We start from the raw sequence: 22,123 nt of genomic DNA on the forward strand, positions 1-22,123 counted from the left end.
CTCACCCTGGATGATGAAACGGAAGCCGAAGCTGCGAAGGGGCAGGTAAGCAAACACAGGCTGTTTCTGTGGCTGCCATACAATGTCATTTTCTGTGCTGCTGCTGTCAAGCTGGAAAGCCAGGGCGAGCTCGGTGGACTCAACATCCTCTTTGATCTAAGGGAGAAACGGATCAATGTCAAAACAGAGGCTACGGCTCCCAGAAAAGTCGACCTCTTGCAGAAATTGATCTTTGTGCCCGTTAAATGGCTGCTGAGAAACTGGAACATAACATGTTTTCTCCCATTCAACTTCAGTTCTTTTCTCTTCTAACAACCTAACTGCAGGTGACGGGGAACACAAGAAGAAAAGTGACTGAAGAAGAAAGAGCAGTGGGGCTGTTTCAGGCTAACACATCATTAAAATCTGTCTGGTGGCGTTCAAGTGCTTGCATGTGTGTCTGGATTTTTTTTAGTCTCATAGAGGGAAATGTTATGAAATCTTGTTATGAAATCTAGATATGATATTTTTGCCTGAAAATCAGCTTTCCCACACCTTCTTAAATATCAAATTCAATTCTTGGATGTTACATTTTCCAAGCATATCCGAGGACTACTCGCTTTAGCTTTCTCGCTTGCTTGCCGTAACCTGCGTCACTGGACTTTAATTACTCCCGCTGCACACATGCAGACAGCAGAGTGTAGCCTATTTGCAAAAACATAAAATGTCAACTTCTGTTCTTGCACAAAATATAGAAACTAAAGCATTCGTGAGAATCCTTGAAAAGCCCTCATGATCAAAATTGAACAAAATGAAGCAACAGAATTAGATCTGAATACCAGTGTGGTTGCATTACCTTCTTGGGCTCCAGTGTGGTTTTGACCACTAGCCAGCGCTCAGTGCCCTCAGTGTGCTCCACTTCTAACACATTGTGACTGAGGTCTTTTCGAATCATTGTCACGAGGCGCTTCTCACTCTGCCGAAGCACACGGTGGAATAATAGGAAACAGGTTCATGGCTTGTTTTTGGATTGAAAAATATAACATCAATTATGCGCGTCTCCATACATGAATGTGAGCAAATGTGCAAGAGTCACCTGATTGTAGATGGTGATGGAGCGCAGGCGGTGCAGAAAGAGCAGCAGGGAGGGGTGTACGTCATGGAACAGGTTCCTGGTCTGATGGCTCTCGGAGCGCAGAGGAAGGCAGATCTTTGTGGTCCAGCTGACAAGAGAACAAATGCAGGTGATGTTATGTCACTTGTGTTTGTCAGTGCTGCATCAGTTTTTAGATACTGAAAACATAAATGCACCCACAGGGATTTTTAGGCATTAATTAGGCTGTCATGGAAGAGACAAGCCTTCAAATGTTCTCGCCATTCAATTACCAAGGATAAAAAAAACACACTAAAAGTTTTATACAGCGTAACAGGTGACAGTATCATGATTGCATGTGAAAGAGACATCCTCAAAAGGCTCAGTTGATCAGATGCAAGGATGGGGTGAAGTTCTCCTTCTATTCTCTTAGTAAATCAGAATTAGAATTAGCAAATCTAGCAACTTCTTCCTCTACAATCCCTAACACCATCAAAAGTTGTGTGAAAGATAAAAACACAATTCAGTGACTTGACAATCCTCTTCAACCTATATTCAACAGGTCGAAAAGGATTTGCTAATAACTGGATTGAGTTTTTAAGTTTCACACAGCATCCCAACTTTTTAGGAATCAGGTTCGTGGTTTGGACTGTTTGTACCGGAAGTATATTTACTAAGCTAATTACACTGTTCGAGTTATAGATTTTGGTTTACAGGCTGCACCTTCAGGTAGATGAGTTCACTCGAATGTTTGAATATGGTGACATTTTGACATGTTACGATGGAAAAAGCACAGGTGAACACAGGTGTAATGATGAGATATCTGAGCTCCATTTAGCTGCTTTAGACTCAGGATCCTGGTAGTGTGCATGCTGGCTCGCTGTCACACTGTCATGAGTTACAGGGACACTCTTAATGTTATTAATTAACACCTGAGCTTTACCAACCATGAAACGTTAAAATGTCTGCTGAGGAAAGCTATCTCTCAATCACCCAACCTGTGCTGATTCGTGTCGTTTGGCGGTATGTCCAGAGGCCTCTCATCTTCAGCCCAGTGGGGCAGGATGTATCCCATGGGGCCACAGGTCTTGTCGAAGCGCAAATGGAAGCCATTGGAATGAATCTCAGGGCAGTCTGTCACTTTAAACACAGACTTGAAGCCGATGCCCTTTTGTCCTGTGATGAGTGGAGCGTTCAGGATCATTAACAGAACACGTTAAGACGAGGTCACAACACACATTCAGTACATCCTTCTAACCATGACCCTTACAATTTCTGATCACTATCAAGGCATTGTGTACATACTTACCTATGTATCCATATTTGTGTTTGCCCTTGGTGCTGCGACCCACATCACAGATGGCCCTGATGTTCTTTTCCTGGAAGCCCGTCTCATTGTTGAGAACGGTGATGCAGTGTCTCTCCACCACAAAGGCCAGCGCTGGAACGAAACCAGTCTCTGAAGGGTAACCGTTGTCATCAGCATTCTGACAAATTGAAACACATGGGTTAGAGTAAGCCATAGTAAGACATATTTTGAATGAAACCGTAACTCTTCACAGCAAATCAAAATCCCAAGTGGATTTTCATTCTTAAAGAATAGTAATCACATCTGAAAAACTTTATTCTTTAATCAGTATTAAGTATAATACGCTTCTTCTGTGATTTTTAGCTTGAAAACATGCTTGCTGGATAATCTTTTGGAGTGGTGCAATGTTTACATGCTTTAACTTAGAAAATAAATAAAAACAGAGCAGTAACTGAAAGAAGATTCTGCTTCATTTTTAAGGCTGTGAATATTATAGAAGCCACCTGAATGAGTTCCAGGACAAAGTGTGTGTCTTTGCTGTACAGTTCAGTGGAAAGGCGGTCCAAGCTGCGGCCCAGCCTTTCCTGGTGGACCTGCATCAGCTTCTGGCCTTCAGCATTCAATTCCACACCGATACCAAACTCCCCCTTCCTGAAAAAAAAGAAGAGATGGAAGCACAGATCAGCTATGAGCACACATGTATTATTATTGTAAAGGGTGACATTATGAGAACAAACCTGATGTCCTCAATTATGACTCTTTGGAGATCTGATGTGGTCTCTGATTGGCAGCTGACAGCATCTGTTTCATTAGAATCAGACATTTCTGACTGTTCTTTGGCCTGGCCTCCTTCAGCGTCACTGCTGACATCTGAGATCTCTCCGTTATGAAGCGAGGCCAACTCGTACAGCTCCTCTTCATCCTCTCCCTCCTCAACCTCTACATCTTCCTCACCATTGACTAGAAGAAAGCATTTGGCAATTAAAAACTAAGAAAGGGAAACCGGTACAGTCCTTTAGTCAGAGTACGGCATGAAAATTCACATCCTCGTGGTTGAGTACTACTTTCACTCACCTTGCTGTAGGCTTTGGTCAAGGTGGGAGGAGGCAAAGCTGCTGTCCAGGATGTTATCCTCAAGATACTCATCTTCACTCATGTTTAGAGCTGACAGACTGCTGCTCTTGGAATCTATCAAATTAGACTGGAGAAAGAAAATAAAATTAGACACCAGGTTAACTCATTAAACATACAGCATGAACAAGATGCAGGAGTGAGCTGATTGAAGCACTTAATCAATCAGTGAAAATTAAACCATTTTGAAATTTAGGGTATACTTCAGACCTAAGTAAGGACAGGAATGCATAGTGCTTCATTACTGCATCCCTCTTCAAGCAACACAGCTACAACCTGTGTCTAGTTTGCTTACTGAAACTACGTATCAAACCTGAACTCATTTAAATCCCTCACTCAGTTCATTTAGGTTTAGGAGTAAAAGAAAAAAAAATGACTGACTGAATATTTACCTGCCACAATGAAATAAAAGTAACCTTTTAGCTTTGGCTCAGCTGAATTTTCACAAGTAACTTTCACCAAAAAATAGCAATCCTGATTCAGAACCTTTAAGCTAATAACAACAATAACAACAACAAAACCTGAAGCTTAAATGGGAGAATGTGACAGTGAAGCCAAAAGCAGGTCATTAGAGACACGAGTCGTGCAAATGCCGGTTTGTGCAGGCTAAAAATGAGAAGCTATGCTGCTCCTTGCTGATAAGAGAGAGGAGAGATACAAGAACTGATAAGAATAATTACAGTCAGACCCCAGAGTGTTTCATGTCCACAGGCAAACCTTATTTGTTGGCATTATTTGTAGTCTGTGTTATAACCCTGAGAAAATAATGTGATCAATACGGCCTAATGGCTTTGGGTGGCTGAAAGTGCTGTGTCATGGCAGTGGCGCCTTGGCATTACATTATTAAATACACCCTCGGTTACACTGGGACCCGTTCTTACTCTGTTTATTCAACTGATGCTACTGCTCAAAGCAGAAAAAACATCACTTCCTGTTGATTAGATTTTTTTTCCAAGAAATATGTAGACCAATACTGCTTGTTTGGATAATACATGTGCAAAGTCCACACTTTTAAGCACCAGGATTGCACTAATATTAATATTTCTAAGTTTGTAAGTATGTTTGTACTGTACTTCATATTTGTTTGATCTGTTCTAATATCTTGTATTCTGACCTTGGTGTGTTCTGCAGGAGCTGCGTGCATGATGCCATTTTGGCTCTGTGGAGGGTTCAGCTTCTTCTGGTAGTCTCTGACCCAGTCTGTGATGCCCAGGAGGATGCCCAGTCGATGCAGGCAAATCATGTGCTTCGGGTCAGACTGGGCCACAGCAATCAGGACCTGTTTAGACTTGGCATGGCCCAAGACACGGGAGAAAGGCTCCAAAAACACCTGAAAGTCACATTCACATCAGTCATCATGTTGCTTTTAGACATTTTGTCATACAAGTGAAAAGGAGTCACAAACTGAAGAAAGCCTAAAAAGACCAACAAACCAGGAGCTGGTGTATCTATCTGTCTTGCAAGTAAAGTCTGCGGTTGGCATGACAACTGGAACACTGATAATAACCACCTCCTCAATTTAGGTGAGCGGGTTAAATTCATCGGCTTAAGCTGCCCACTCTCTCGGTACAGTGTCTCTGTTTGTTAGTTAAAGGCTGTGCTCCATCTATTTGCTGGGGAAGAATGTGTAACTGTGCATTCTCAATATCGATGTTTATAAAGAAATAAAAGCCCAGCATCAGTATCTCCGCTCTTTATACTTTCAAAATTGTTATTTTTGAAGCTCTGCGCACGACAGCTAAAGATGCTGATACACCTACTGGTGCTGTGTTAAGCTTAAATGCACAGATTATTAAATGCACTGATTGGATTTCAAGTATATGAAGGTGGTTCTGCGATATCAGAGCTTGAATTTCCATTTCCTGTTGAGCCTTCCTAAGGAGGCATGGGATAAAATCTACCTAGACAGTTTGTTCTCACCACCTTTACTCGAAAATCTAAATTTAGCTTCAACGCAAATTCTCTCCAGAAACAACAAGAGGGTACATGATTCGATCCTGTAATCTAACACGGGCAATGCAGTGCAAGTGACCTGCTGCAAAAGAGCCTGGCACGTCCTGGTGGGGATTCGAGTCAAACACGCCAAGAGGAATTCGGCCACTCTGCTGTAACATGACACATCCTCTTCAGCCTGGGACAAATCTAAGGAACACGAACCTTATTTTAGTCATGATGATATAACCATGCAGCACTTGAAATACATTCCAATTGTAAAGATTTCCTTGCTATAAAGTGAATTAGAAAGGCATCATGTAATTAAAAAGTGAACATAAAACTCCCATCCCTGATGCATCACTACCTTCTTTAGCCACAGCTGCCGCCAGGGAGCTCTGCATGTGATTGGCCAGGAGGGCTGTGGGAGCGTTGACAATCCCATCAGCTACCACCATGGACACGAGATGGCCGGCTGTGCCGACGGGGTCAAGGTTGGTGGCGGCACTGGAGAAATGCTTGTCCCCTGTGTGAGTGGTGGTCCTGAGCAGCAAACCTGGCATCACTTCCAACGCTGCCAGGCCTGTATTAGCTGTGTCATAAGTGAAATAAAGATTAAATTAAAGAGTAAATTAAAAGTTTGTAATTGACATTTTAGTTGGCAGTATTCGCAGCTCTAACTTACTATTTGTTGCACAAACAACCACATTTCTGCACAAAGACCTTCAAATTTCCATTTAAAACCATTTGTATTCATCAGCATGAGACACTGGGCAGAATTTAAGTTTCACCGTACAGGAAGAGGTACAGTACATTTATCTACAAATAATATGACCACACACAAACTCACTGTGGCTGACTCCTACCTGCATTTCTTTCGATGAACTCTTTGAGGCAGCCATGAAGGGGCTTAAAGATCAGCTCCCATTGGCTCCACTCACTTAAATCCTCTAAAAGAGGGCAGGACAGCAAGCTGGCCAGGGCCTGGGCTTTAGACATTTCACCAAGGCGTCCCACTGCCTCACATCCACCTTCAGGACTGTAAACAGGATGGATGTGGGACAAAAGAGGACAGAGATGAGGACAAACATCTGCCTGCTCAGTTATAATAAAAACATTTCTTCAAAAACTACCCCAAATTGATATCACAATAATGTTTCAACTGTTGGCTTTGATAAAGGAGCATTCCACCAATTTCACAAATGCAGTTAAGTTTACTCATCATGAGAGGTACTGTAGAGCATGTGAAAACATTTGTATGTATTTCTGCGGCTTAAAGTCTGTCTGAAAACACACTGCTGACCTCGATTTGCAGTGTTTAGCAAACAGAGCTGACTCGTAGTAGATGGGGCTCAGTCCGCCACCAGCCAGCCCTCTCTGGCGCTGGACCAAGCCAACCAGCATGTGGAGAGTGCCGCAGCCCAGGTCACGACTGTCACGTACCCTGTAGTGGGACCTCAGCGCTGACTCAATGTGGGAGAGCTGGGAAAAGGAAGGCGTTTGTTACCGTCAAATTGCAGAATTTAATTCACACAGACAAAGAGAAAGAATCTTTACACTGAGAGAGGAAGAGCTTTGTTCTTCTGGTGTTAAACGACTCACTTCATTTGGATCAGTGGAGGTTATGTCACCACATTGGTTGATGAACTCAAACACGTCTTGTCTGGTGGGTCTGAAACCAAGATCCATGATTCCACTGCCCAGAAAAACAGCAGATCCCAGTGTCTCCTGCAGCAGCTGAACACATCCAGAGACAGAGAGACAGAGAAGGTGACAACAGGGTACATTTTCATCTCATCACTGTGGTGAGAGCTGTACAATGCCTCGGACCTATAACTCACACACACACACACACACACACACACTATATAGACTGTGAGAGTTAGCAGAAAATAAAAGATTTTTAGAGAATTAACAAAAAAGAAAATTATACCTGAATGTGTTTTGCTAGGAATTCCAGAAAGTTGCCTTGCTCCAAAGAGAGGAAATCTTTGACCTGGAAGTGTTTGGTCAACTTTCTCTCTAAAGCAGCCAAGTTGGCCAAAGTGAAGATTGAGTTGTGAGAGGACATGCTGTCTTTAAGGTACTGCTTCACTTTGGCTGAAAGACACAGAGCAGATATATCTGTCAATCATGTCCATTAATGTGGACCTGATACATCATGAGTAGATACTATTAGGCTAGTTAACGCTACATCCTGCATGAATACCTTCACTGGGGATGTATGTGGCGGCTTTGTCCTCTGTTTTTGCTTGTTCACTGCTTTTGGATGCCTTGTCTTTGGGCACCAGGTCCTGTGGGACTGCCAGGGAGCCTCCACAGATGGCCAGCTGAAACAGAGCCTTTGCCAGCCGGTTTTCTGACACCTGCAGCAGGAAGTTCTGGATATGCTGGATTGGGTATCAAACAAAGGCGTGTATCAGAGACAGGAAATCCCAAATGACTGACTGAATTGTGCCTCTCTGGTACGCCACATCTAATTGTCAAGTCCATTTAGCAAGCAGTCATGCATCACATTACAATATGTGGCAATCAACCCACCCTCAGCTGTTTCTACCCTCAGCTGTTTCTTATACTGTTTCATTAAAGCAGCTACAATGAACTTCCTTTATTTTTTGCTGTTGATTCTGGTGGCCTCTGTGCAAAAGAAGTATGAGCACCACTGCCTCCAGATCTTAATCTGCCTAGTGCCTGTATTTGTTTTGCCAGTGAGTAAAAGAAAGATACAACATATTTTTATTTCTTTAAAAAAAACAACTGTTTTCAGGAGGCTTAGTGATGATGCAATGTAAGATTAAAACATGTAATATAACAATGGTGAAACAAAGTAAACTTCATCAGTGCAGATCACATACCCAGGTTACACGTAAGCTTAGAGGTAATGGATTCAGTTGCTCTGTGAAAGTAATTTGGTTGAGGTGAAGCTCAAGATATCACCCTTCCCTTGTAACATAAAATAAGCCAGTTGTTCTGCTCCCATCCGGCAATATAGAATTATGTGCTGTTGCAGAATACAGAGCAGCTTCTTTCCTCAGGCTGTGAGACTTCTCAACTCATCCTCAGCCATAAAAACATAGCCTCAATTTTCAGAATCCATGCCAGTGGCAGGCATTAAGAATAACATTATAATACACTAACAGCTCATCTTTATTGCTTACGGTCCTGTTTGCTTGTCATGTCATGTGAAGGCTGTTTCATAACTGTTTTTAAGTTCCTTATTTAACACTTACCAAAATAATTGGTAATTAAATAATTGTGTAAAGCAAATTTGCAGTCTTACTTACCAGCAAAAATTACATTATTAAAGCTTACTTGTTCTGATAAATCTGACTAATTTGAAACCTGAAATTTTTTGTCAGAAAAGGGCATTTGAGCGAGCTAACTGGCAGCACAGTGCTGTCTCACTGCCACACTTCCTCTATTGGCCTCAGAAGGAGGAGATGATTGCTGTGGTGGTGGGCATTTTCTTTTCTTTTCTTTTTTTTTACTGCAAACGACTTTCAGTCTGGGGCTGGTCTTCATCGTTTGGGGCCTTTGTTCTAATTAAGATTTTAAGCTACAGGATCCATTATGCTTCCAACATCCCATCTTAAAATATGTTGGAAACATACGGGGGATAACTGAATGGTGATGTTGTGTGTGGTCATGTTGACCTGGATATTGTGCAACGAATATTATTTTAATGATGATGAAAAAAGGCCTATTGAGCATGCAACTGCAGATAAGTAGGATAAATTCTGCAGCATAAAGATAATCCCAGAACATGTAGCAGTAGGTGTCAAGATGAGTTAAGCCACAAATCTCTGATGTCTAGTCTGTATTCATTAGCTAAAAAGTCATTTTTTCTTACGCCTTCATTAGGGATTAGGAGATTATGAAGGGTGACATTTTGTTAATGAGTTCAGAACTGGAGAGTGGTTCTGTAGTGCTTTCCTTATCCCCCACCAATGGCTCATGGCGGGAGGCTTAGTGAAACTATCACCCAGCAGTTTAATGCAGCAAAGACACAAAATCCAAAAAAGTGGACACAAAATTCCCACAGCTCTTTTGATGCACCTCAGGAAGAATCTGAGCCATTAATGAAAGACATCCATCAGAGTCTGACACCCACCCTGGCCATTCTGGGACTAAAAACCCCCTCCACGTTGGTGAAGACTGCCAGTACGACCTCGGATGCCGACATGGAGGCGTATCTTTTCCTGAGTTCCAGGCTGCCTGAGGAGAAGGGCGAACCCGCTCCTTGCACTGGGTCCAACACGCTTTTCTTTATCTTCCTCATCCGCTCGTGGATCTCCTCCTCCAGCTCTTTCTGGATGGCCTCCCTGGCTTGCTCCATGATGGTGTGCTCACAACGACTCACCTTTATAAGGGTCTGAAAAGGAGCGTTAAGCAAACTGAGAACTACAAACTTAACATTTCATCAACTATCCAGTGTCTTTACCAGATGGGTTATTGCGAATTCAGGTAGCACCTCTTACATTGGCCCACTGCAATGGAAATGCTGTCACATGTGGAGTAGTTACTGCTACTTTCAGCATTATTTTAAGTACATCCAACAATAAACTTAAGTGTGTCAGTACTCATGGGTGAGTTGATAACTATGATGTGGCCACCAATGATGACACACAGTGGTGTAGTGGTAGCATCACAACAACTAGACAGAGAATCATCAGTACCACAGCTCAGTGGCTATTCTCTTAAAATGTGTTCACATGTGGATCTAGTGAGTGAGTGGCTATTTTGGAAGTTGGTGGGATGCAGTGCAGTAAAACAGATCTCAGCATTAAGCATGTTGCAAAGGAGCACCACGAATATTAGTCTTCAAAGCCACCTTTAACCAAATTCCTTAAGAACTGAGCTTAATGTCAGACATATCTTTAGAGATGACACTGAAAACACAGGGATTATAACATTCCTGTCACACAATAGTAAAATGGATTTATCCACATACGTCATATGCATAAAAACCTAATGGGAACACTGTTATGAAATTTACAGCCGACATTAACGCTACTGATGGGTTTGAAAGACAAGATACACTATATAGACAAAAGTACTAGGATGGGGCTGTTTATCAGGGGTTGAGCGCGGCCCCTGACTTCCAGTGAAGGGAAATCTTAATACTTCAGTGTACCAAGACATTTTGGACAATGCTATGCTTCCAACTTTGTGGAAGCAGCTTGGGGAAAGACTTTTTCTATTCCAGCATGACTGTGTCCCAGTGCACAAAGCAAAGTTTATAAATGATGGTTGGAGGAGTTTGGTGTGGAAGAACCTGACTGGCCCACACAGAATCCTGACCTCAAACCCATCCAACACCTTTGGGATGAACTGGAACAGAGATTGTGAGCCAGGCCTTTTTGCCCAACATTAATGTCGGGTGGGCAAAAAATTCCACAGAAACACTTCAAAATCTTGTGGAAAGCCTTTGCACAAGAGTGGAAGCTGTTATGGCTGCAAAGCTGTCTGTAATATTTAGAATGCAATGTCATTAAAGTCTCTGTTGGTGTAATAGTCAGGTGTCCCAATACCTTTGTCTATATAGTGTAAATTTCTGCTTAAAACTATTTTTTATTTTCAGTGTAGCTAATGTTAAGACTCATGAGCAACAAAATCATCAGTATTTTGTTCACTCCAGGAAATGTTATTTGCCAGACAAGGTCAGCCAATACTACATTAAAAATGGATTTAGTGGAACAAAGCTGTGCATAAATCTAGATATTAATTCTTTTGCCCATAAAGCGTCACAATTTAGACCAGATGAGGGTACTGAGATCCAACTTGGTAACACATTAAAACGTAGGCTGACATAAGATGTCAGTAATCTGTTTGCATCTCTGTCCAGTTATGTGAACAGTTTCGGACCACTGTCTACCTAAGTGAATGGAAAACGGCTATCAAAAACAGGGAAAATAAAATGAAGTGCAGAACAAAACAGTAACATAACTAATAAATAGTAATAAATCTTCATATGTTGCAGCAGGGCATGTCTCTTACCGCTATGGGCAGCCCAACGCTGTGTATCCTGATACCCAGCTCATAGGGAGAATCACATTTGTAGTGGTCAGCTAGAGACTTCATGAACTCAGCCAGGTCTACTTTCGGCTTGCTGTGCTGCCTCCTGTAAATGCGAAGTTGCTAAACAATGGAAAGAAATTAGACGTATTCAATACAAAGGAAGTTAAAACATTATACAGGGCTCACATACAGTACCTAGAGCTAGAGGAACCTAATGTACAACTTGGTAGGTAACAAAATAAAATCAGTATGGACAAGTCTCATCATCAGGTAACAGAAACATCGAAATGAACTCTGAAAGGCATCCCTGCTGTTTTGTTTAGCTTCAATTTGAAGCTGTTTTGAACATCAGCTCTCATGGGAAGGAAAACAACAAATATACAGCAGGTAAAACAAGTATTGAACACATCACCATTTTTCTCAGTAAATATATTTCCAAAGGTGCTATCCATCCATCCATTTTCTATACTGCTTATCTGTCAGGGTCACAGGGGAGCTGGAGCCTATCCCAGCTGACTGTGGACGAGAGGCGGGGTTCACCCTGAAATGGTCGCCAGTCAATCACAGGGCCAACACACAAAGACAGACAACCACACACTCTCACACTCACACCAGGGGCAATGTAGAGTAGCCAATTAACCTAATGTGCATGTTTTAGGGGTTGTGGGAGGAAGCCGGAGTACCCGGAGAAAACCCACACAGGCACAGGGAGAACATGCAAACTTCACATAGAAGGGCGCAGACCGGGATTCGAACCTGGAACCCTCTTGCTATGACGACAGCGTAACCACTGCACCACCGTGCTGCCCCTAAAGGTGCTACTGACATGAAATTTCCACTAGATGTCAGTAAAAGCCCATGCAATCCACATATGCAAAGAAATCAAACCATAGATGTTCATAAATTATGTGTAATAATAACACTTGAAGAAAGGGAGGTGCAAAAAGGCATGGAAAGCCAAGACACCAGCACCATGCAAATTAATATCAGCTGGTTCAGCGCCAACTGATGGCCTATAAACAAGCATCTCATTACCAAGGAGTCACACAAGAAACATCTCATGATGGGTAAAAGCAAAGAGCTTTCTCAAGACCATCGCAACTTTACTGTTGCAATGGTCACAGAAGGATTTCTAAACTGCTGAATGTTCCAGTAAGCACTGTTGGGGCCATAATCTGGAAGTGGAATCATTTCATCATAAACCGGTTACAACCAGGTGCTCCTTGCAAGATTTCTGACAAGAATTATGAGAAACATACCCATGAACCAGAGCTCATTTCCTTTTACACAAATTAAATCTTCCCATACTGAAAGTGTAATCAAAATAAACATTTTTGGCTCAACAATTAATAGTCCAATCAATAAGATGACTCCAGTTATGGAATATAAATCTGTAAAGCTTAAATGCAAAGCTTGGTCGACAAAAAAACCCCCCAAAACATCTATTTAATATGTAACTAGTTTGTTGGTAAATGTTTAGTAGCAGTTTGATCAACTAAATCTCATTTGCCATGTGAGTGATACCTTTAAGATGTCTATTGTCTCAATCTGGTGGATATCATCATCTTTAGTGTTACTGTCGATTTTGAACATGCGGTGGACGAGGGGGAGTTTGCAGAGGGGCCCCAGGTTCAGCTCTTCATAGTGCTTCTTGTCCTTCAAGGCAGCCAGTGACCGGCCCAGCTCATACAGGGTACATATGGATGCCACTGCTTCAGTACTCTGACAGACAGAGAAAGAAAAAAGACTCCAATAGCAGGAAAAACATACAGATTAAAACATTTAAGAGCAAATGCATGTTTGCCAACCTCTATGAACATGTTGACCTCTCTCATTGTGTACTGAAGGTCTTTAAGAGCCGGAGTCGCCCACGGTTTTATCTTTCCCGCTTCCAAAGAGGGAATCTGCATCAACTCGCACACCCTGGATATCACCTGGATAGTGTTACATTGAAGGGAGGAAATCACATACAGTACATTAGATAGTTGTACAGATTCACAAATGGAATGCATCGTGAGCAAAATCTACCTTTAGAAGCTCTTGGGCTAATAGAAACCATACTCAGGAACATTTTGGTTACATACTCAGGAACATGGCACTTTCACACAGTAAACTGGACAAGCCTTGGCAAGTGCCCTTTCTCACATCTCTCAATTAAATAAATAAAGGTCACACCACACCTATACATCCATGGGTCTTCTACACAGGAGATTTAACATATTTCTAACTTATTCTGGGTGATCAGCACTCTTTTGTGTCTGATTGAGATCTTCCTCACTTGACTGTTGGCGCATGATGTCCAGTGACTTCATGTAATGTGCCTTAAGCCTGTGCAGAGGTCTAATCAGTCAGAATCACAATAAGTGAAAAGACCATTGCAGGGTGCCGAATGCATTAATGCAGTTGAAGTTCACACTATTTCATTACTCATGTTAGTTCAAAAATAGCAGATTTAGCACGTGCCTTCTGTGGTGCAATGAAACTTTGCTATTTCAATGCACTGGTGTCTCATATATGTGAAGGCATGCATACCAGGTGCATGCATACCTACTGGTGTTGCTGCACACCTCACAGACACCAAAATGAGAAAAGAGAAAAATGAGAAAATTATGACTACAGGGATAAACCACAAACAGTGGAACAACAAGTTCTAAAAGCAGTACAGCCTTTAACCTGATAATAGTTTCATATTTTGGGAAATACACTTATTGGTTGTCTTGCTGAGACTTGTGAAGATGCATGCCACTCTCACATTAGTATGCCAAACATGAAGGTAGAGCCAGGAAGCCATACACAAATGGGAAAGAAAGGAGCTACACGCTGGAGCTATTTCTAAGCCAGGTGCAGTGACTTAATTTCTTGTCACAACAAAGTTGCCAGGCAACCACCAGAGTCACCAGAATCGACTACACCCGTTGACATTCACAGCTGGAAACTCCCTTTTAAACCACGTTGTTTGTTATTATGCAAACGAGATACAGAGTGTGGAGTTTGGATAACATTTTAGAGGTGGGGGTGGACTTTTGGGTTGTTTTTTTTTTTTTCTTTTTACATTTGCTTCTCTAGTTAATGCTAAGCTAAGCTAAATCTGCTCCCTCTTTACCTTACAGACATAACAAACAAATGTATTTCCAAAAATGTTGAACCAGTCCTTTAAAATTCAAAGCGCTTCTGTTTCCTCCTCACCTTGTCTTTGGTGACCAGCTCTCCCTCTGCAGCTATTTCTCGTATCACCTCTTTCATCAGACTGTTGACCATATCTGGATCCAGCGCTCTTTTGACTCTCCTCCCTGTGAGCTCGTCCTCGTCCTTCTCCATAGCCTCTACTGCCCGCATATTAGCTCCATGGACCTCTCTCAACTGGGCGTTATAGGCCTCTCTAAACACAGGGGCATTGCTCTCTCTCTGAGTTGCACCTCTGTTTTTGCTCTTCTTCTCTTTGGTCAAGCTTACATCTTCGCCCAGTGCTGGAAAGTCAGACGCAGAGAGGAAGTTGGACAGAATGTCCTGTTGCTGTTGGTCTTTTACAGGCTCTATTGTCAGATTCTGTGCAGCTGTAGAAGGATATGGAAGCACATATTTATTTTATAAGTATGGATAAGTGGCAATATTTGTTTTTAATGCAAAAAGATGAATGTTGTCATGTTGGCAGCGTTTCCGACAGATTGACAGTGTATCTGAGACAGATAATGCTGATATTGTGGCAGGCCAACACAAATAAATAAATGTACCTGCAGTTGCCCCCATCACAATTTCTGGATGTGCTGTTGTTTCAGGTTGAGTGGTCAGCCTCTTGTGGCTCGATGCCTCCCAGGTGTCATACAGAGACATGTACTGTAAGAGAGGAAGCTGTTCACCAAAAAGCTGAAAGTAGCTGGCTTGGAGCTGGTCCATGGAAGGAGCTCTCAGCTGGTACTGCGTTATCACCTGGAAAACATTACTTTCACTGACTAGGTGGTTTACATACAGTACTAATACAGACTGTAGTGTTCAGGTCAAAGGTTAATTTTTAGATTAGATTAGTAAACTAAAGGCATAACCCAACATCCAGATGCAAACTACAAATATATACCAGTGATTAGCTTATTATCTTATTATATATTTGAAGTAAAACAAATCAGTAAAACAACAATACCTCTGTACTGTACCTTCATTTTCTGTAACTGAATATGAATATATTGAATATACTTCAAAATGCCAAAGTGCATAACAAATGCAAAATTTACTTTAATTAACTTTTCAAGTATTACCCCACAACCACAGAATTCATCTCCATGCATGACAGGTTTAACAACATTTCAAAGCAATGGGTTGGGCACCAACATTATTTTCTCTGCATCAAAAACAAGGGACTGATTGGTACTCAATAGGTGACTGAACTATGAATTCACAAGTGGCTCCTTAGCAAAAAGCCATAGATAGGCCAGAGACATCAGAAAGTATTGCCTCTAGAAGTAATTTGGTTAAATCAACAAGACAGAACAACTGGGTTTTAGGCTAAAAAAATCCCAGTTGTTCAAATTATAAGCATGAGCCCACAGAAATAAGATTTAAGGCGGCACATGATTTACACCATGAAACAGTTCAACTAGTTTTCAGCTCTAAAATACAACTTTGCTAATGAGAGAGAAACAACTCACAATATATTTAGGTTTAGTTCATGTCTGATTATTATTATTATTTATAATTTGGTTGTTGGTTTTCCCTTTTTGCTGTCAAATGCCCTCAGATGTACATTAGAAACAAATACTAAGAAAGTAAACACAAACTAAGTGAAAAATAAGCTGATCTGCTGTTTTCATCACCGACCTTTATGACCCTCTCGTACAGCTGCTCTTGGGTCAAATTCTCAGCTGGCTTGGACACGGTAAAAGGTGTGTTGACAGGAACAGCACAGGCGGTGGAGAATAAAGAAGCAGAGGAAATCAAGGGGGGGCCTAAAAGGTTCACTGTTGCCTGTGTGGGAGGCACATGGGGAGAACTGACATCCACTTGTGGCATGGTAACACTTGGGGTAGCTGCAAGCAATTCAGTCCTCTGTGGAGTTGCAGGCCTGCTGTCCTCTTTAGCATTTGCTGATTTCACAGTTCCAGGCTCACTCAGAGGCTGGTGGAGCTTATGGAACACCATTTCCCCTCTAACAACTAGATCCTCTTTCAAAGATGCTATGAGACAGGAAATAGTTTTGAAGCCCAGGGAGGCTAAGGTCAGGTTTTGGCGGTATTTCTTGTTGTAGGCTATAGCCACCATCTTCAGAGGAACCCCTTCTGGATGCTCTTTTATCATGGAAACAATTTCTTCCAGAACCTTGTCAATTCTCCCATCTTCTGCAGCTTTTACTGATGCCCCAGCTTCAGTCCTAGCTTCAGTCCCAGCTCCAACTTTGGCCCGACTTGCACCACAATGGCTTTTGTGAAACACCAGTTCCCCTTTTACAACCAGATCTCTATCCAAAGAGGCTACCAGGCTAGCCATGGAGTCAAAGCCCAGGGAGGATACAGTCAGGTTGCTGCGATATGTCTGGTTGTAGAATACAGCCAGCTTTTTAAGGGGGATACCAGCTGGGTGCCTCTCTACCAAGGCCACAATTTTGTCCTGAACCGTCTCCATCTTGAGTAAAACTATCAAGGGAAAAAGAGACCACCGTTAACAGACGAACACTACACAGTCGTTAACCAGCAGCCTGTGCTCTCGCCAATAATCCACAAACAAAAAATATGGTTTAAGTCATGTGCTGTAAAACACACACAAAACACACAGACAGCCTACAGAGAATGATCCCTAATGCTAGAGAGAAAGGAAAAAGAGGCAGGCAGTTTAGAAACAGTGACATTATTACTCTGTAGAATTTTCAGCTGTAAAATGACCCACTCACTATGTTGGTCTTGGCACTACGTCTTGATTTTAAATGGATAATGATCGATAAAGCACTACCAGTTTGAACAGTGAACTTTGAACCTTTTTGAACAGTTTTCCGTTTGTGTCTGTAATTACAAACACACACTCCTAGTGTTCAATCCCAAAAAATACATGTCTCTACGGATGCACAGGAATGCCACCACAAACACAAAAAAAGAAGATAATCTTTTGTTTTTACATGCACATGAAGCATTATCGTGACAAAAACAACACAAATAAGCAGGGGTCAGCTTGACAGGTATGTAACCAATTTTGTGAAAAAAATCACAAATCAATACCCAGACCTAGTCAATATTAAAACTACAATACTACATCAAAAGGCTCTAAACACCTAATAATTCACCTTTAAACTTTATACACTCTTTAAAACCATGCAGCAAATACAGTACAGTGATTAGTCACAAAACAACAAAAAAACCACAAACACAAAAATTATTAGCTGGATGGATTATTTCCTCTCCAGAGGCAGACCCAATGAACCGTTTGTGTTTCTTTAAGAACGTACAACAGACCGTATCGAACGACAGTTTATGTTTTCATTAACACCACAAATTCAAAATGGTCATCAACTCCTTTGTGACACTACTCCAACTTTTCAAATCTAAATTCCATTCATTTTGTTAATCCACGGCATTAACATAACAAAAATAATCACTACTGTAACTGTACTAAAAGATCAAAACAAGTCTATGCATAATATTTACAACATATAAAGAGGAACACAGTCAGCAGTACAAAGAACCTTGCATTATAAATAAGCAGCAATTCAGTCTACCTTACCTATACTTTCAAAAGACAAAAAGGAGAGATCTGTGGTTCATCTTCCTTAAAAGTTGAACTACTGTGTATAAAGCTGCAGTCCTCCTGCTTTAGCTTATAAACTGTACTCACTTCCTTCCCCCTACCTACTGTGCTTCTTTCTGAGTAAAGACAGAGAGAAATGAAACTGAAAGCAAGACTGGCAAGCACATTCAAGTCTATGGCTGCCTGTGACCAGCAGCCACACTCTCATATTCCTGGAAAATGGTGATGGTGGTCACCACACAGGCAAACCAATGATGGGACGGAGGGGAATGAAACAGTGGCTTTGAGTTTCACATTCCTGGTCTGCCTCAGCTGATTCACTTGTGTTGTGTAACAAATCACGTGACCTAATAATTCGGTTCATGCCCAGTCAGTGTACTACTTGCGAAAACAGCTGTGCACCTAAGGAAATGAAACACAGGTTAGGCGTGCTACTCTGGCATTGCAAAGTCTTGTGTTCTGCTTCAACACATCAAAAAGCTGATAACACTCTTGTGCCTAGTTCCCATTTAACCGGAATGACTGGCAGCTACTGAAGAAAACAGTTCACTACTTAACACACTGACATGACATGGAACTCCACCAACAACAGTTTTGATTTGAGATTTTGTGTTATGCAAGCAACATGACAGAGAGAAGGAGCAGGTCGCAGATTTCTGGGCACAGCTCCTTCCAGGGATATGAATTACCGGTACTACAACTTTTTTAACACATGCAGTGTACTCCCCAAGAGCAAACAGACTTCTCTTTTGTGGACATCCCCTTTAATTGACTAGTTCTTAGTTCGAATCTGCGCATTGATTCACATTGACAACTGAATTGCACCTTTTCCTCTTCCTTTCTCACGAAATATTTGCTTAGATGGGAGTGGCATAGTGACGGCATCGCTTAGCTGCCGCCATAGTAAACCAAATGTTAAATGCAGATTTAAAAAAATAATGATGATGATAGCTGACAGCAGAAGAGTGACAGGGCACAGGTAATTTATCTTTTCAGAGTCAAAGCTTATCAATCAAATCATTAGGCCACAGTTTTATAACCTGGAGAACTTGGAGAAGTCTGGCCCAGGAAGTTTTGTAGAAGCAGGGAAGAGGTTTGTGACACAACTGCACCTGCTTCCAGGGTGCATGGAGAAGGAATAATAAGTCTAAAGAGGTCAACAGTTTTTATTTTATATAAACCTATGCTGCTGTACAGTTATTCTATTTGCTACACATGATGCTGGATGTGGACGTTCTTGGGTTTTACAGGTTACAGAACCTGCAGAAGTCATCTTGGTCCCATACTTACTGACCCACTGACCCAGCACTGTTGACGCACAGAGAGGTTTCCTGCCTTCAGTGAGGGCAGGTGGTGATGATTTTGTCTGGCATGTAACACCGTATATATTACATTATATAATCACATTTAATATAAAAAACTGTACTTGGTAGAGAGAATGCAACATTTTGTGTGTAGTTATAGACAGTCACGCAAGATTTTGGAATTCCTCAATTCTAATATTGTGCCAATATATTACAAGCTGCGGAGAGAAGTTAAAGCAATGTTGAAGAATGTACTAATATTAAATTTAAATCACACCTGATGTCAACAAGTAGTTAACAGCCACAAACTCCTGTAAGACGGCGATGTAACGTTAACTTACCAGTATCTGACAGGAAAGTGCGTGCAACCACAGTCCCGACAAAGTACAGTTAACTACGTTCAGTTACATGCTAGCGTTACTGTAAAATCAAACACCAACTAAAATAGCTGGTTAGGTGTTGCCGACTGACTCTGGATATGTTATTGTACTAGCCAAGTATCACTAAGGGCAGTGTTCGGGTGTGCGTCCTCGCCTTCTTTCAACATCCTGAGACTCAGTGCTGAAGTAAATAACTATGGCAGTAAAACGATGGAACCAATGAGAACGTTTACTTTAGCTAGCGGACCTGCTATACAGGCTAACGTTAGCAAATAATACCAGATGTATTCTGATATCATTTTAAATAAAGTTCATTATTCGGTCGGTAACGAGCGTCAAAATAACAGTGCTCACAGCACTGACATTTCGGAATCTTAATACTGTTGCGATTAATGTACATATAGTACGGAATAAAAAGCGAAACTCGTTAGATTTTCTCATTGTTGTCACCGCTAACGGTTACCACGCTAACCTTATGGTGCATTCATGTTACACGCCAAAGATAGGAAATACGCCGCTCTCCTCCTCCATAAGAAAAATGTTCATGTACAAAAATTATTTATATATCATTTATTTCAGCCACCGATATTTGTTCACCTCAGCACCCCATTTGTTTCTTGAGACTCTGAGGTTTTGTCGGTTAGTTTTATGGTGAAACAGCAGATTGATTTTACACAAGCAGACAACTAACTATCGAGGATGCATGTTTCCGAGAGAACTGACGACTTTTCTGACCTGTGAACGCATGAACGAGTGCAGTATTGTAATAAAAAAAAGTGACAATATTTGCCAGGACCGTAAATGCCTCGTGAGTTACAGGCCAATGCAGCACATAGGAAAACAGGCGCAAATTTTAAAGAGCATATGAAATACAGTTTGATAGTGTACAGCATTAGATAACTGTCTGCGTTTTTGTGTTTTCTAAGACACTAGGGTATAAGAGAGACGGAAATTTATAAAATAAAAAGATAAAAATCCCCCGAACCAATGAAAATTCAAACTTCGAATATTGAACTGAATCTCAAAAAACTCAGCTGAACATAATCATTCATTATGATGTATGAAAAGGTAACCAAATTTGTGTCAAAGTATTTATAATATAATATCATATCATGTTGGATAAAATTTAGTCATACAGATCATATGGCCATCACATAAACCAGTGATAACAATTCATCATCTCTTCAAGAAACTGTAAAAGGATAGTCAAAGTGACATGTTCAATAAATTCTGTATATTATCTCAAATACACAGTAAACTAAAAACATATAAAGAGATTCTTTAAAATACTATCAATGGTCTGTCTATAAGAAGGATCAAAGATGAGATACTTGAGTGAACATTATTCTTCTTGTAAGTTAACTGAGAGAAACACTCTGGAAGTATTACTTATCCCATCTTGCCTGTTAATTTGCCCTGCTAATCTGGGGTTTAGTAGGGTTCATGTGGATAGGAGGAGCCATGGATTTAGCTAACTAACTAACTAACTAGCTGGAGAGAGTGATCAAGGATATATTTAAAGCATAACTATGCCCTCAAATTCTCTGTCTTGTGAAATCTGTCAGACCTAATCAGGGGCTGTGTCAAACACAACCTTCACAGCCTTGAAAGTCTTGAACTGGATTCAAAATTCCAAGTTCTTTTTTCTTTTCAATTCCTATAAGTTTATACTTTCTTTGTTATCTTTCAAAAATCAGGCAACTGCCTTTACTACCCCTGATCAATCAGAGAATTTCTGTAGAGGATCCAACAATGATCTGTCCTTCTTTGCTTTTGTGTTAAACGCAAGAGCCTTGTTCTGGATCATCTTCATAGATTTCTCCCAACTTACATTCTTGGAATGGTAGTTTGTTATGCCATAAAAACTTTAGTGTTTCTCTGTAGTCAAACGTGGTTCTCCTCATCTGGGTGGTCCTGAATTTCAGTTGATTTATGCCCACAGTATTGGTACAACTGCTGATATTGAGTCCTTTTCAGTAATCAGTGTTGCTAAAAAATTTTCAGGGAAAATGAAGTGCAGGCACATACGGTACTTAAAATGTTTATTCTTCAAAATAAAAAATGTCTTGTGCTTGATGATATATGACTTCCATTAAATTTATTGATTACTGATACTAAAATCAGTATGGATAAAGCAAAAAACAACAAAGCCTTTAACATTTAAGTAGTCAACAGTGAATTAGATCCTCTTCGCAGGATCCTTCAAGATCCTTCTTTGCATCATGGTATGGTGGAATGACTTTCGTAACATTTA

The 22,123-nt window shown here is 41.1% G+C and overlaps 1 protein-coding gene across 3 annotated transcripts in view; it reads right to left on the reverse strand.

The window, feature by feature from the left end:
- The window catches only part of wu:fj29h11 (protein NO VEIN), a 41,910-nt gene extending 21,562 nt beyond the window's left edge, over positions 1-20,348 (reverse strand). Inside the window, exons 1-25 of one of the 3 annotated variants that reach the window (XM_046376616.1) lie at positions 19,831-20,348; positions 18,162-18,301; positions 16,272-17,083; positions 15,194-15,389; positions 14,649-15,016; positions 13,271-13,396; positions 12,987-13,184; positions 11,442-11,582; positions 9,556-9,816; positions 7,654-7,834; positions 7,378-7,544; positions 7,047-7,181; positions 6,748-6,926; positions 6,311-6,483; positions 5,812-6,036; positions 5,545-5,654; positions 4,627-4,842; positions 3,456-3,582; positions 3,119-3,341; positions 2,885-3,032; positions 2,382-2,559; positions 2,071-2,248; positions 1,076-1,202; positions 836-955; positions 6-156 (exon numbers count right to left, since the gene is read on the reverse strand). In XM_046376616.1, coding sequence (XP_046232572.1) covers positions 6-156; positions 836-955; positions 1,076-1,202; positions 2,071-2,248; positions 2,382-2,559; positions 2,885-3,032; positions 3,119-3,341; positions 3,456-3,582; positions 4,627-4,842; positions 5,545-5,654; positions 5,812-6,036; positions 6,311-6,483; positions 6,748-6,926; positions 7,047-7,181; positions 7,378-7,544; positions 7,654-7,834; positions 9,556-9,816; positions 11,442-11,582; positions 12,987-13,184; positions 13,271-13,396; positions 14,649-15,016; positions 15,194-15,389; positions 16,272-17,072 — 4,729 coding nt within the window. In that variant the 5' untranslated portion in view covers positions 17,073-17,083; positions 18,162-18,301; positions 19,831-20,348. The remainder of the gene's footprint in view (positions 1-5; positions 157-835; positions 956-1,075; positions 1,203-2,070; positions 2,249-2,381; positions 2,560-2,884; positions 3,033-3,118; positions 3,342-3,455; positions 3,583-4,626; positions 4,843-5,544; positions 5,655-5,811; positions 6,037-6,310; positions 6,484-6,747; positions 6,927-7,046; positions 7,182-7,377; positions 7,545-7,653; positions 7,835-9,555; positions 9,817-11,441; positions 11,583-12,986; positions 13,185-13,270; positions 13,397-14,648; positions 15,017-15,193; positions 15,390-16,271; positions 17,084-18,161; positions 18,302-19,830) is intronic. The other 2 variants (XM_046376617.1, XM_046376615.1) reach the window with 2 other exon arrangements.
- Between the last annotated feature and the right edge of the window lie 1,775 nt (positions 20,349-22,123).

This window comes from Scatophagus argus, chromosome 21 (assembly GCF_020382885.2).
Source record: "Scatophagus argus isolate fScaArg1 chromosome 21, fScaArg1.pri, whole genome shotgun sequence".
Lineage (NCBI taxonomy): Eukaryota > Metazoa > Chordata > Actinopteri > Scatophagidae > Scatophagus > Scatophagus argus.